This window comes from Asterias rubens, chromosome 13, assembly GCF_902459465.1.
Source record: "Asterias rubens chromosome 13, eAstRub1.3, whole genome shotgun sequence".
In the NCBI taxonomy this organism is placed as follows: domain Eukaryota; kingdom Metazoa; phylum Echinodermata; class Asteroidea; order Forcipulatida; family Asteriidae; genus Asterias; species Asterias rubens.
The window spans coordinates 5,960,252-5,973,638 of NC_047074.1; the positions used below are offsets into that span (position 1 = coordinate 5,960,252).

The 13,387-nt window shown below is 39.1% G+C and overlaps 1 protein-coding gene across 1 annotated transcript in view; it reads right to left on the bottom strand.

Annotated features, from left to right (window-relative positions):
- Positions 1-11,871: 11,871 nt before the first annotated feature.
- LOC117298659 (NADPH-dependent methylglyoxal reductase GRE2-like) overlaps positions 11,872-13,387 on the bottom strand; it is a 42,504-nt gene continuing 40,988 nt past the window's right edge. Inside the window, exons 4-5 of the mRNA XM_033781975.1 lie at positions 12,697-12,774; positions 11,872-12,014 (exon numbers count right to left, since the gene is read on the bottom strand). Coding sequence (XP_033637866.1) covers positions 11,872-12,014; positions 12,697-12,774 — 221 coding nt within the window. The remainder of the gene's footprint in view (positions 12,015-12,696; positions 12,775-13,387) is intronic.

Genomic DNA, 13,387 nt, shown 5'->3' on the forward strand with positions numbered 1-13,387 from the left:
ATGCTGGTTCTGGCGGTTTGGGAGGCGAAGTTCTCACTGGCGAAGTTCTCACTGGTTTCGAGAGGGATGGTAATGGTGATGCTGGTTCTGGCGGTTTGGGAGGCGAAGTTCTCACTGGCGAAGTTCTCACTGGTTTCGAGAGGGATGGTAATGGTGATGCTGGTTCTGGCAGTTTGGGAGGCGAAGTTCTCACTGGCGAAGTTCTCACTGGTTTCGAGAGGGATGGTAATGGTGATGCTGGTTCTTGCGGTTTGGGAGGCGAAGTTCTCACTGGTTTCGAGAGGGATGGTGATGGTGATGCTGTTTCTGGCGGTTTGAGAGAACTTGACGAATTGACAGTTGACTTCCTGAGCTTTTTTTTTACAGTTAACCGTAAAAGTTCTGGAGGGATGAATCGCTTCCCAGGAGCCCCTGGAATGACCCGGATAATCATAGATTCAACAGGGGACTGTAGGACAGAGGCAAATCGCTCATTTCCTTCAAAATTTAAATGAAGGCCATCTGTAGCGAAAAATTCTCGCCTACTGACATCCTCGCCAACATCCACAAACTTACAATCTCTGAAATGTTTGCAAAGTTTTGCAAGGTGAAAAGACGATCAGAGCATACTGATCGAAACGTCGAGTTAATCCAACGGTTCTTTTCAGAACCACCCCAACTCATTTAGAGATTGTTTTTACATGGTGTTACCGCAAACTTTTCTATATCTTACTTCCACCATGCAAAGTTTCAAATCCTACTTAAGGTGAATGTTGTACGTTGTAACTTTACCATTCACTGCATCACTATCATGTCGTGGCAAAAGTCCACTAACTGATCTTTGCAACTGGGTATCTTTCACGGGTAGATTTGAAAAGATAGTCAAACTTATGAATGAATGGGTCCAAAAATTCATCCCAGAGATCATTTGTTCCCACGTGCAGAACTACCACATGTGGTGGTGTTGAAGATAAATGTTTAATCGTGTCTCTTATACACAAAATTCTGCCACCGGGTATAGTTGACACATTTGGTCTAAACCAATCACTGTTCATAATATGTGACAGATTATCTGGTGATGGACTCTCCAACTATCTCGACTTTAAACCATGGCAGGTCCTCCAGAGAGCTGGGCCTGTAATGGAAAGTTATAAATACAAAGATTTAAAAATTATGCCCAATTTACAGAAGTTATTAAAAATAAACAAGCATCCTATACAAAACAAAGTTGCAAGAAAAAAAGGGAATGAATAGCTCTATAAAAATAAATCTCCCTTATTTCTCACCATGTTGGTGGCTTGAGGAAGGTTATTCTAAACTAGGGTGGACTGGTAAACAGCAGAACAAAAGATAATCCCGACACTCTCTGGATAAAAGGCTGAATAGGGACCATCCTGTTTACACTATACTCTTCCACCACCCTTTGTTATGCTTGACTGCCCTTGTTGACTGCTAGTGCTAACACCAGTGTTTTTGTGATCATGTTGTTCTTTTTCCTCACCCCATGTCTTACCATGGAGCAATAAACTAGTTTATTGCTGCACGGTCTTAAAGTCTTTCCACTTTATTCACCACTTGGTACTACTATTACCATAGAGAAAGACGAAGGTCGCTGACATTAAAGGCAAGAGTACAGCTTCCAAAACAGACTAACACTTTTAAGATATACAGACAGAGGACTGATGTGGACTACATGCACCACTGAAATAGTTCAAATTCGTCTGTGTGAAATTTATATCATGACATGTTTGACAAAAGCCTAACGTATGTTAAGACTTAAACAAAGACCGTCTCAAATATTACGATGATGAAAATAACCACGTAATATGAATGAAACACAATATGAAACACAAAATTAATGGATTTATAAAAATTTGAACTCATTTTTTAATTTATTAATAAGTATTTTCACAACATTGTGAGTAGAGATATTTCATATTAAGTTAATTAACCAAAAATATTCTTAGGTTTTGCATTGTCATGTTGTCAGGCTAGTCATACAAAAATAGACTAGTCTTATTAATAATAATATGAAAGCAACAATTCACAAAGTATCAACAAACACCCAAGCATGACCTGAAGACAAGGAAGTCATCATCAAAGTACCCGCAGTGCAAAGAAAACCCATAATAATGAATCCATGTTTATCATGTTCCACCGATAATTAAAACCACAATGTTTTGTAATTGTTCATATGTTGCTTTTAAAAAAGTACTGTTTTTAATATTTTTCAATTTCATGACATCATTTCATAATTTTTTGTCACAAAGATCATCAACAAACATGACAAAGTAAATGGTGTCGTAAGAACAAGTAAAAACACAAGGCCTTCCCCCCCCCCCGACATTTGATGATGATGTCACATAAGCTAAAACGAAACGGCACAAATAATGATTTTTGCAAAATTTTTGGCACTGAAAAAAACAATGACGGCTAAACCTGCAGAAGTGTATGTGGTACCAAACGAAAGAACGATCCTTCGTCTATCAGAATATGGACTCCGTTTGTCTCAATCGTGCTCGAAACAGTCGGGGGCACCCTAAGTGTAAAGCTTATCAACAAAAAGTGTAAAACTTTAACCACATTTCAGACAAAGATTCACATGTAATTGGTCTCTAAAAACTGGTAAAAATGGGTTTATTTTACAAAGAAAATGTTTAAGAAACTTACCACTCCATGTTTGACCCAACACTGCCGTCTTGCTGGGACCTGTAGCCAGTTTTGCACATCCTCTCCGAGTTCTCGCGCTGTCACGTGAAATCTCGAAGGGTCCGAGAGCGCCGCGGGACTGCCAATGAAATCTGAAAAAATTATCTCGCACGGTGTGCACGGACTGCATGATGTTTCAAATGTAGGAGGTTGGTGGGGAGCATTTTGTTTGGTCTTTAAAAAAAAAAATGGAATTTGAAAAAATAGCTAAAAGTTACCAAAAATGACTGGCAATTATACACATCAATCTCACCTGGGCTTGTTTGTACATAACAAAAACATCTCAACTCAAAGACTTAAACTGAATGCGGACGACCGGACAGACATAGGCTCGCACTGCTCTGTAGGTCGTCAATAATAACAATTTTTTAAATAGCGTTTTTCACACCTGAAAGGCATCTCAAAGCGCTTCCAACATTATTACCCCTGGTCACTTGGCCTTAATTTATTCCTTAAACCATCTCAGCTCCCTGGGGCGTATACAGCCTGTGCAACATTAATATGAGCTACTCGGCTTAATCAATCACAAGGACAATCTCTGGCCTCATACATGTAGTACCCATTTACCCCTAGGTGGTTGCAACCAAGATTCAAACCCACACTTTGCCAAACAGAAGCACAAGAGCTTGAGTTTGGTGTAGCTCGGCCACAATACCAGAAGCAAACGCTGCCCACCTCAGCAATCCCACCACTACATGTATATCCAAAAAGCGATACTTGCAGCTGCTTAACACAAGATCACTCTATTCTGGCAGCAATACACAAGCGTACCTTTTGACAAGAGCTTGCTGATCTACATATATCATCCCTAGACAAAGTAGAAAGAGCAATCAATGATTTGTCTAACAACAAAGCTGCAGGACTGGACCGTATCGCAGTTGAAGTCTACGTCTCTCAATATGGCCCTTTGGATTAAGCTGAAGTACATGTAATTCTGGTAACACAATGGGCCGTAGAAATAAAAACTAGCAATTACTTATCAAGGTCCAGCATTAGCAAGAAGACTGATAAGTAGTAGATCAGGCATGAGCATTTGCTCAAATCTCTATAAATAATCTTTTACTTGACTAACTTTTTACTTGACTTGGATAAGTAAATGGTGGGACTAGTAAGTAAAGGCAATTACTTGGAGTTTTAAAGCCATTGGACACTTTCGGTAAACAATATTGTCCAAAGGCCCACACTTCGTGTATCACAAATTGTATATAAAATAACAAACCTGTGAAAATTTAGGCTCAATCGGTCATCGGAGTCAGGAGAAAATAACGGGAAAACCCACCCTCGTTTCCGCATGTTTCGCCGTGTCGTGACATGTGTTTAAAATAAATCTGTAATTCTCGATATCGAGAATTGATAATTGTCTTAATGTTTTCTCAAAAAGAAAAGTATTTCATGGAATAATATTTCAAGAGAAGTCTTTCACCATTACCTTCTGTTAACCTTGTAAGTTATTTGTAAATCTGTGAACTTTTATTTTTTTTCTGTTCCGAAGGTGTATAATGGCTTTAAGAAAATGCTCGCTGAACTACCTTTCACTTATAGACATATAAATAAAAACGACCTTTTACTAACATCCTGTATCAATTACTTTAAAGTATTAAATGGTTATTTTTCCCTTATAATAATAATAATAAACTAGACATAGAATTTTTGTTAATTACAAAAATACGGTGTTCGGTTGGGCGTAACGTGATGACGTAGTTCAAAAACATTGAACCATAAAGATGAATTTTTCTACAACGTGTCGTTAATTTTTATAGTTAAACTTGTGTCACAGTTTTTAACGACTCCTTTTTTCTTCACAAATGCAATATTTTCATGTGAGATTGACTTTAGGTTTGAATTTGCAATTTATGGAAACCCTTTTACAATTAGCTACCCCTGCACGGGATGATGTACACAGATTTGATAATCAACAGCGCCCTCTTTTGTTGGACAAACGAGAGCTCTGTTGGGATTCCCCCCAAAACGTTCGCGCCATATGATTTTTACACATTTTAAACATGGTTTTATTGTCATTTAATACCTGATGACGTCATTATGACGTGATTAGGCCTGTGTTGTCTTAAAAATACTAAGGTTCAACTATCTATTGAGTTTCAAGGTTCAAATTGATCTCAATCTTGACTTATGCCGTAGATAAGCTCAAAAGTAATTTTTTTTATGAAAAAAACACACAGGCGAAATTTGACCCAGGGTAACGACCCGGAAGTTAAGGTTGTACGATTTTAGCGTAAACTTTTCAAATGTTGTCCAAGTCTTTATCTATCCGATGCCCAAGTATGAACATCATAGCTTTTATATTTGTTGAGATACAGCAACAAGCAAATGATCATTTTTGAACATTAAAAACCCTGTCATGACGTCATCAATGACGTCATCATTCCAAAAAAGTGGCGGTTTCATCTAGTCACTATTACCTATGTACATAGTAAGTTTTAAGTTTGTACAAGCTTTACTTTTGTTTTAAAGCTCAAAAGTTGTTTTTTGATGAAAAAATGCGAAGGCGAACTTTGACCCAGGGTAACGACCGGAAGTTAAGGTCGTACGATTTTGGCGTTAACTTTTCAAATGTTGTCCAAGTCTTTATCTATCCGATGCTGAAATATGAACATCATAGCTTTTCTATTCGTTGAGATACAGCAACAAGCAAATGGTCATTTTTCAAAATTAAAAACCCTGTCATGACGTCATCAATGAAGTCATCAATCCAAAAAAGTGGCAGTTTCATCTACGCACTAGTGCCTATGTACAAAGTAAGTTTTAAGTTTGTACAAGCTTTACTTTTGCTTTAAAGCTCAAAAGTTGTTTTTTGATAAAAAAATGCAAAGGCGAACTTTGACCCAGGGTAAAGACCGGAAGTTAAGGTCATACGATTTTGGCGTTAACTTTTCAAATGTTGTCCAAGTCTTTATCTATCTGATGCCCAAGTATGAACATCATAGCATTCATATTCGTTGAGATACAGCGAAAAGCAAATGACGTTTTTCAACTTTAAAAACCTTGCCATGACGTCATCAATGACGTCATCATTCACAAAAAGTGGCGGTTTCATCTACTCACTATTGCCTACATGTATGTACATAGTAAGTTTTAAGTTTGTACAAGCTTTACTTTTGTTTAAAATTGCTGGAGAAGGTTCGCAGGGAAAGAAGAACACGAGGTTTCCAAAGCGAGTGCGGGGGATATGACCAAAGTTGAATTCCAGGTGGGCAGTCAGTCTACCCACAGGTCACTCGATATAATAAGTTTCCTTTGTGATTTATCTGCATGAGTTGGCGTGATTTTTCATGCGTGACCTCGGTTTGAATTTAATTAGTCCAAAGGGCTTCTAAAACTCAGTCTTTTTTTGGCCTTATCTGAAAAGTATTGACAGAAATAATGTGGAAGTATATTGAAATGAAGAGCATATCTGTCGTTTTTGTACGCAAAAAAATCGTTGCAACTCAAGTTTTAAAAAGAGAAATTTGTACAGAAAAAATTGCTTCAAAAAGGAAGAAAACAAGTCACAAAAACACGGCAAATTTTCCTGTAATGAATGTCAGCAACAGTCCCCAATTAGTGTATATGGATAGATTATTTCATATACTTCCTGAAAATGTTAAAAGCAAGACCGGATCGTACCTAGTCCAGTCAGGATACAGCGATTTCCACCATTAATCAAAAACTCCCTTTACGAAAAAATCAAGTATTAGACAGCACAGCATGGTTTTCCTGCACGGGTGATTGGCTGATGATGACATCACCGACTAATATGGCAGCATGTTGTTTTTCATTGGTATGGTGCTCCGACCAGACAAAGGCAGCGTTAGTCAATAACAAAAGAGCCCATCTATACCATGGGATGAATGAGCTGATCCTCACTCAGCTCATTAGACAGGCGCTTTTACCATACCAACAAAAAACAGCTTGCTGCCATATTCGCCGATGATGTCATCGTCAGCCAATCACCCGTGCAGGAAAACCATGGTGTCTAATAGTTGATTTTTTTGTAATGGGAGGTTTGGATTAACGGTGGAAACCACTGTATCCTGACCGGACTAGGTATGATCCGGTCTTGCTTTTAACATTTCCATACATACTATTTGGGGACTGTTGCCGACATTCATAACGGGAAAGTTTGCCGTGTTTTTGTGACTTGTTTCTCTGTTTTTGAACCATTTTTTACGTACAAATTTCTCTTTTAAAAATTTGAGTTGCGTCAATTTTTTTTTATACATAACGACAGATGCTCTTCGTTTCAATTTACTGGTATATTATTTTGGTTGAGACTTTTCAGAAAAAGCTGAAAATGACCGAATTCCAGAAGCCCTTTTGACTATTAAAATATTCACACAGAGGTCACGCACGAAAAACGATGCATACTCTGCAGATAAATCACAAAGAAAGTTAGTGATCGACCTGCGGGTAGACTGGCGGTAGATGATGATTGGAGAACACGAGATGTAGGTTGTTTTTGGGGATAAGTAATTCTGAGATAAAGTTAGGGGCTAGACCATGTTTAACTTTGTAGGCAAGAGTGAGAACTTTAAATTGGATCCTTTGAGACACAGGGAGCCAGTGTAAAGAGCGCAGAACAGGAGTGATGTGGTCTGATTTCTTTGTGCGAGAAACTAGACGAGCTGCTCAATTCTGTATACGTTGGAGGGGAGCAATGTGGGATTGAGGAAGGTTGAGGTAGAGACTGTTGCAGCAATCGAGGTGAGATGTAGTGAAAGCATGAACCAGTCAGTCAGTGGTACTTTGGTCCAAGTAGAGTCTAAGCTTTCCGATCTTGTGAATTCCACAGGCAGCGGAGCGACATGTGTTCTTGATGTGTTGTTGAAGGGTTAATTGGTGGTCAAGGGCGACTCCAAGATCTCTAACCGTCTTTGATGGGGTGATGTTGTCGTGGACAACAGAGATGTGTGCAATAGGTTGTGCTGTTCGGAACTGTGAGGTGACATGGAGTACTTCAGTCTTAGATGAGTATTAACACAGTCTGATAGCTGCTTCAAAGACGCAGTGTGCTCACTCTGCTTGAGTATGACGTAAAGCTGTGTGTCGTCAGCATATACTGCGTGGTGAACATCTTGATGTGCCCTGATGATGCCACCCAGAGGGCCAGTGTAGAGGATGAATTCCAGCGGTCCCATGACTGAACCTTGTGGTACTCCAGACGATAGTGGAGATGGTCTTGAGAAGGAGTCATTCACCTTTACAAATTGAGTCCATCCTTCAAAGTAAGAGCTGAGTAGCTGGAGAGCCAGATCATCTATGCCATAAGAATGCTTGAGCCTCTCCAAGGCAACTTTGTGGTTGGTGTTGAATGCCGATGAGTAGTCTAAAAGGACAACAATTGCTTCGAGGCCTCTATCAATTGTGAGAAGCAGGTCGTTGCAGACTCGAACAAGTGCTGTTTCCATAGAGTTTCCACAATGCACCTCCAAATCAGATTTCATCATACAACGTTCAGCACGCCTTCTGAGTGGTTTTGCTTCTCTCATGACTTCCTTAGGCATATGAGGATTCCACCGCCTCTTCTGAGTTGTCTAGCAGAGTGGAATACCTTGTAGTCAAGGAGCGTGTTTTGGATGTCAGCTAAGGCGTAGTTGTCTTTTTGGTCTCCGGTAAGCCATGTTTCTGTGATTGCACAAATGTCGATGGATCATAGTATCACAGAGAGTATGAGTTTTCTGATTTATGGAGCGAGAATTCCATAAGGCGAAGTTGCATTGCTGGGATGGTGGCAGAGTTAGCGTGTGTGTTGATGGTCTGACCTTGTGAACACCTCCCTTGGATCCTCTCTTGGTTGGCAGCTGTCGGTTTATTCCTAGTGATCTGATGTGCAACCATGTTGAAGGAGTAAGCGATGCTGCTTTGAGTTAAGGCTCAGAAGTTGGTCTCCGGTGAGCCGAGGTTGGTTATGAGCAAAGCATGCACAACATGGGGTCCTTTGACTGGAGGCAGGTGTCAGGTCCAGGGTTTGGGTTGATATCCTTGGCAACTAGAAGTTGAATCTGGAAAGTTTCAACACAGCTGGCTTTGCTGTAGAGGCGTATCCTGGATCCAGAGTACCCTATAGTCAAATAAAATGGCTGCTGCTTAGCCTGTATTGAGTGCATGTATTATAGGCAGTGCTGTACATTGGAGTTCATTAGTTGCTATACAAATCCCACTGAAAAGACTGATCAGAAGCAGATGAAAGAGCTCCATTGTGCTGACTATCCAGGGAGAGAGTGGCTGATGAATGCACTGAGATTAATCCCTCTTTTGTGTGCGGGCTTGAGTGAGTTGGGGTTAAGATGAACAGTCCAAGATGTCTGCAATTCAGTAAATGCTACAGCACAGTAGAAATGTGAAAACTAAATCCAAAGCACAGTAGAGATGTGAAAACTAAATCCAAAGTTTCAGCAATAAACTGAGTGAAATATTGCTTCAGAATGGTCTAGCAGGATTCTGGTGGTAAAATCAAGAGATGACTTCTCTGGAGCTCTGGCGAGGAGAGGCTGGCTGTTTCCTCATCATAGCCACTGCCGCCATCAAAAACTTGACTATAAGTGGAAACTGCCGCCTGCTTTTCAGTTAGTCGCTATTGATCTGCGAGTCCATGCCCGCTATTGTTATACTCCTGAATACCCTGCTATTGTGCTTTTTTCTGAACATTTACTTATTCGTCCAAGTAAATGGTGTTTTGCCACTAAAAGGTTATTTATAGAGATTTAAGCCTGATCTTAAACTTATCGACCTTTTGTTAATGCTGTGGCCTTTATACGGCCCAGTATCTTGTAAAACTACAAGTAAATGCTGAATAAAAGGTTGGTTTTATTTACATCTCAATAACAAGAGTCCCTCAAGCAATTGCATTTACTTGTACTAGTTTGACCAATTATTACTAGCAAATGAAGGCTTACTTTTTATTTTTAATGATTTAATTAAAAGGCTAGTAAAAGCAAATGATAGTTTTTATTTATACGGCCCATTGAGTTGCCTCAAGCCTTCAAGGATGCATTCTAGCCAAGAGAGCGGGAACAATTGCAACACAACAACCAATTGCTGAAGAGGTCCTACCAGGGTTGCAGGGTCGCAGAGCTGCCAGAGGTACTACTGACATGATTTTCACCATGCGACAGCTCAAGGCGAAAAATGTGCAAAACAAAACGAGCCAGCAATATATGTTTAAAACAAAAAACATTTGTAGACTTTTTAAAAGGCATTCGACACTGTAAGCCGTCTGCTTCAGTGGGCATGCTCTCCAAATTCGACTGTCTAGACAAAAACATCAGTCGGTTTACAAATTTTCATGATGGCATGAAGGCAAGCGTCTCAGCTTGCGGAAGAATAAAGTGAAGAACTAGTGAAGAATTCAATGTGATGCATGGGGTGAGGCAGGGTTGCGTTCTGGATCCAACCCTGTTCACGTTATTTTTTAACCGCCACGATGTTCATTGTCAACCAAGAAAATGAAGACCTAATGTACACAGGATTAGTTGCACACACACAGCCATGATACTTCACGACGGCAGTTGCCGCAAAACCCTTCAAAAATCCAAAAATTATATTCAACGATGTCCAAGTTAGACATTTATCTCTGAAATCTCTAAAAATGACAGAGAAAATAAGCCAAAGAAACAACCATCGCAATGTCTGTAAATCACCACAACACAACTGCAGTGATGTAAACCCACAGACTCACCCTGATCGACACAAAAGCTGCACACCAAAAAGCATGACACAGTCAGCTCCATTACACCACGTGTATGACGTTAAAACTCAACACACAATCATCCATGCACCAGTTGTGATATGCAAACACAAAACACAACCTTCCATGCACCAGTTATGATACTTATGCGCAAATAACACACGCTGTAGTTGTTTTTCATAGAGCGTCGCTGTCGACCAATCGTTGAACACAAAGATTTCATTGCAAAAACAGTTTTTAAAAACTGATCCTCAAATCACAAATCCATAGAAATGGTTGTTGATGAAAACATATGTATTTTTAAGTGCATAAATTTGGGGATAAGATTGTCTAAAATAGCAATTCCGCAAACTTCACTTTCATGTTTTTTTTGTTTTTTCTTTTTTTTCAACGGATGCATAAAATTATTGCATTCAAACTTAGTTATTGAATTAGATAAATCCTTTCCCTTAATGAGTTTTGGGTAAATTTGAAGCAGGAGGATCCTAATCTTAATCAAAATATGCCAGTATTTAAAGCCTACTAAATAAACTGTACGAGTTAATGAAAAACTAGCCCTCAAAATGGAAAAAATATTTGTACAGGCAACTTGTAGAACTTTGTGGTTTTTTTTCATATTGCCTTGGTGCCCGTCGCAACTTTTTCACGATTGCCTTGATGCCCTTTGAAAGTTCTGAAAATTGCCTTGGTGCCCTTTAATTTTTTCAAAAAGTCAAGGCAAAACTACCTTGCCCCTTAAAAGCCGAAGTATCAGGGCTGCACTCAAATAGAAAGCTACAGCTGATGCTAGTTGATTTGTTACCACTTCTACTGCCTTTAACCTTCGCAGCAAAAGTAAGGAAACATAGATCCTGTACCAAGCAGTGTTTTCAGTGTTTTTAAACCTCATACTTGTCCGACAAGATCTGAAGTTCTACATTTTAACTAAAAGTAAAAGACATTACAGAGTTTTCACTGACATGGATTGAAGCAATGCCATCAAATTAACATAAAATAAAATAGTGTACTAAAAGTCGATTAATAATACCTAAGACAGTTTATCCATTCTGATTGGCAAATGGGCATCACGAGGGGTTGTTTGAACGGATGATATAACACCAGTAAAAAGTGTTGAAACATGGGCGTGACCACGAGCTTGCACCTGTTCGTATAAGACATTTTCTTCTTTCCTATTGGTCGAGAGCAACGGCTGAAACAGTTGTGCAACATCACGCAAAACGCGCACTGCATCTCCGAGGGCCTTACCATTTCAAAGCTGGAGGGGTGTTATGTTGAAAGAAACCATTGACCAAAAAGTGTTGATGTTTTTTGACCGAAAAGGTATATGAATGGGAATCAAGGTGTGTTGAATCGGTTTTCAACTAGTGGTTTAAACCTGCCGAGGCCTGGTTCTTGATAATTTACCTCGACTTCGTCTCGGTAAAATGATCAAGTCCAGGCCTCGGTGCTGGTTTATACCACTAGTTGACAACCTCTTCACCACACATTGATTCCCTTATTTAAACATGGACACTTCTTACCTTTGAGTTGTTAAAGACAATTTTCTTCCCCCAAAATGGAGCAATCCTTTTAGCTCCAGTGTCAAACAAGGCAACAAGCTTAAACAGAAAATGGGGCACTCCCGTTCCAGGAGGATGATAACCTTGGAAAAAAAATATAAAACTTATTAATAAAAGATAACTCATGTTAAATTTATACTTTGGATATTGATATAAAAAGTAAAAGAGAACAGTTCATCTGCTCAAAATGTTATGACAATCAACAAATTCAAATTGTCACTACCACAACTCGTACCCACACTCTACAGAACTAAAACATCAGAGCTAGAGTTTGGTGCTCTTATTATCCGCTCGGCCAGGACACGCCATGGATCGGAGTGTCTACATGTTGATGTTGATCAAAAATGGGATTATACATGTAGCTGGATCAGGCACTGGTGTCAACATGACACCAGATCTAGATTGTTGTTGTGATAAGAATGCCGGATCTTAGTCCACCTTTCTGGATTGATTGTAAATGCGGCGCAATTGACAAGGGCATCCCTCTTCTGTCATTTTGGAAAGCAGCATGTTTGAAAATTTGAAGGTCCCAAACTCCTATGACAGTCATAGTGGATGCAACCAGTTTAAATCAGAATGCCACTAGTAATATGACACCAGAACAAAGTCTGCAATTAGACTAAACAAAGATGATGAGTTAAAGGTCATTTACATGTAGGTTACCCTGATGGCAAATAACTCAGATTACAAGGTGCACTTGCACAATGTACTTGTAATGTAAACGTCTTTCTACTGAAACAACTTGCTCAATTGGATTACAGGTACCTTGCTCTTTAAATTCTTCACGAAGAGCTGCTGACATTTCTTTCATCGACATATTGCCTGCTGTTGTTATGTATCGACCTGAAAAAAAAAAAAAAAAAAATTAGACATGATTGCATTTGTGCACAAATGCATAGCTGTTTCGTCAAAATGTTTTGAAATTTCTCAACTGAGTTTGAAATTTGTTGTGTATTCAAAGCAATTTGCCCAATGTGGCATAAAAAAATAAAAAAATTGGATTACACCGTGTCCAAATTTATGACTTAAAGGGTCTATGTAACTTTTGTAGGACAAAAAAACACAATGTCCACAGATTTACAATAAACTTGCACAGTTTGAAAATAATGATAGTAGGAAGTAGTGCTGGGCGAATAGTTAAATTTTGATATTCCGATACCGCTGGCCAACTATCCGAAATTAACCGGATATTCCAATAGTTTTTTTTCACCGCTAGAGGGCGCTATTTAAAAAAAAAAAATAATAATATTTTTTTTTTGCCGCTAGAGAGCGCTGTTCGTATGGGCGGATTGATATTAGTTTTAGACAGTGTCACTCGGTTCATTCATAAAAATAACCGGATCTAATTTAAAGATGGCGATTTGCTTTTTCTTTTGATCGACTCTACGTGAAGGAAAACTTTCGTAATCTTTGAACAAATTACGTCAGAAATGTCTTTGTTTTAACTCTTCACGGA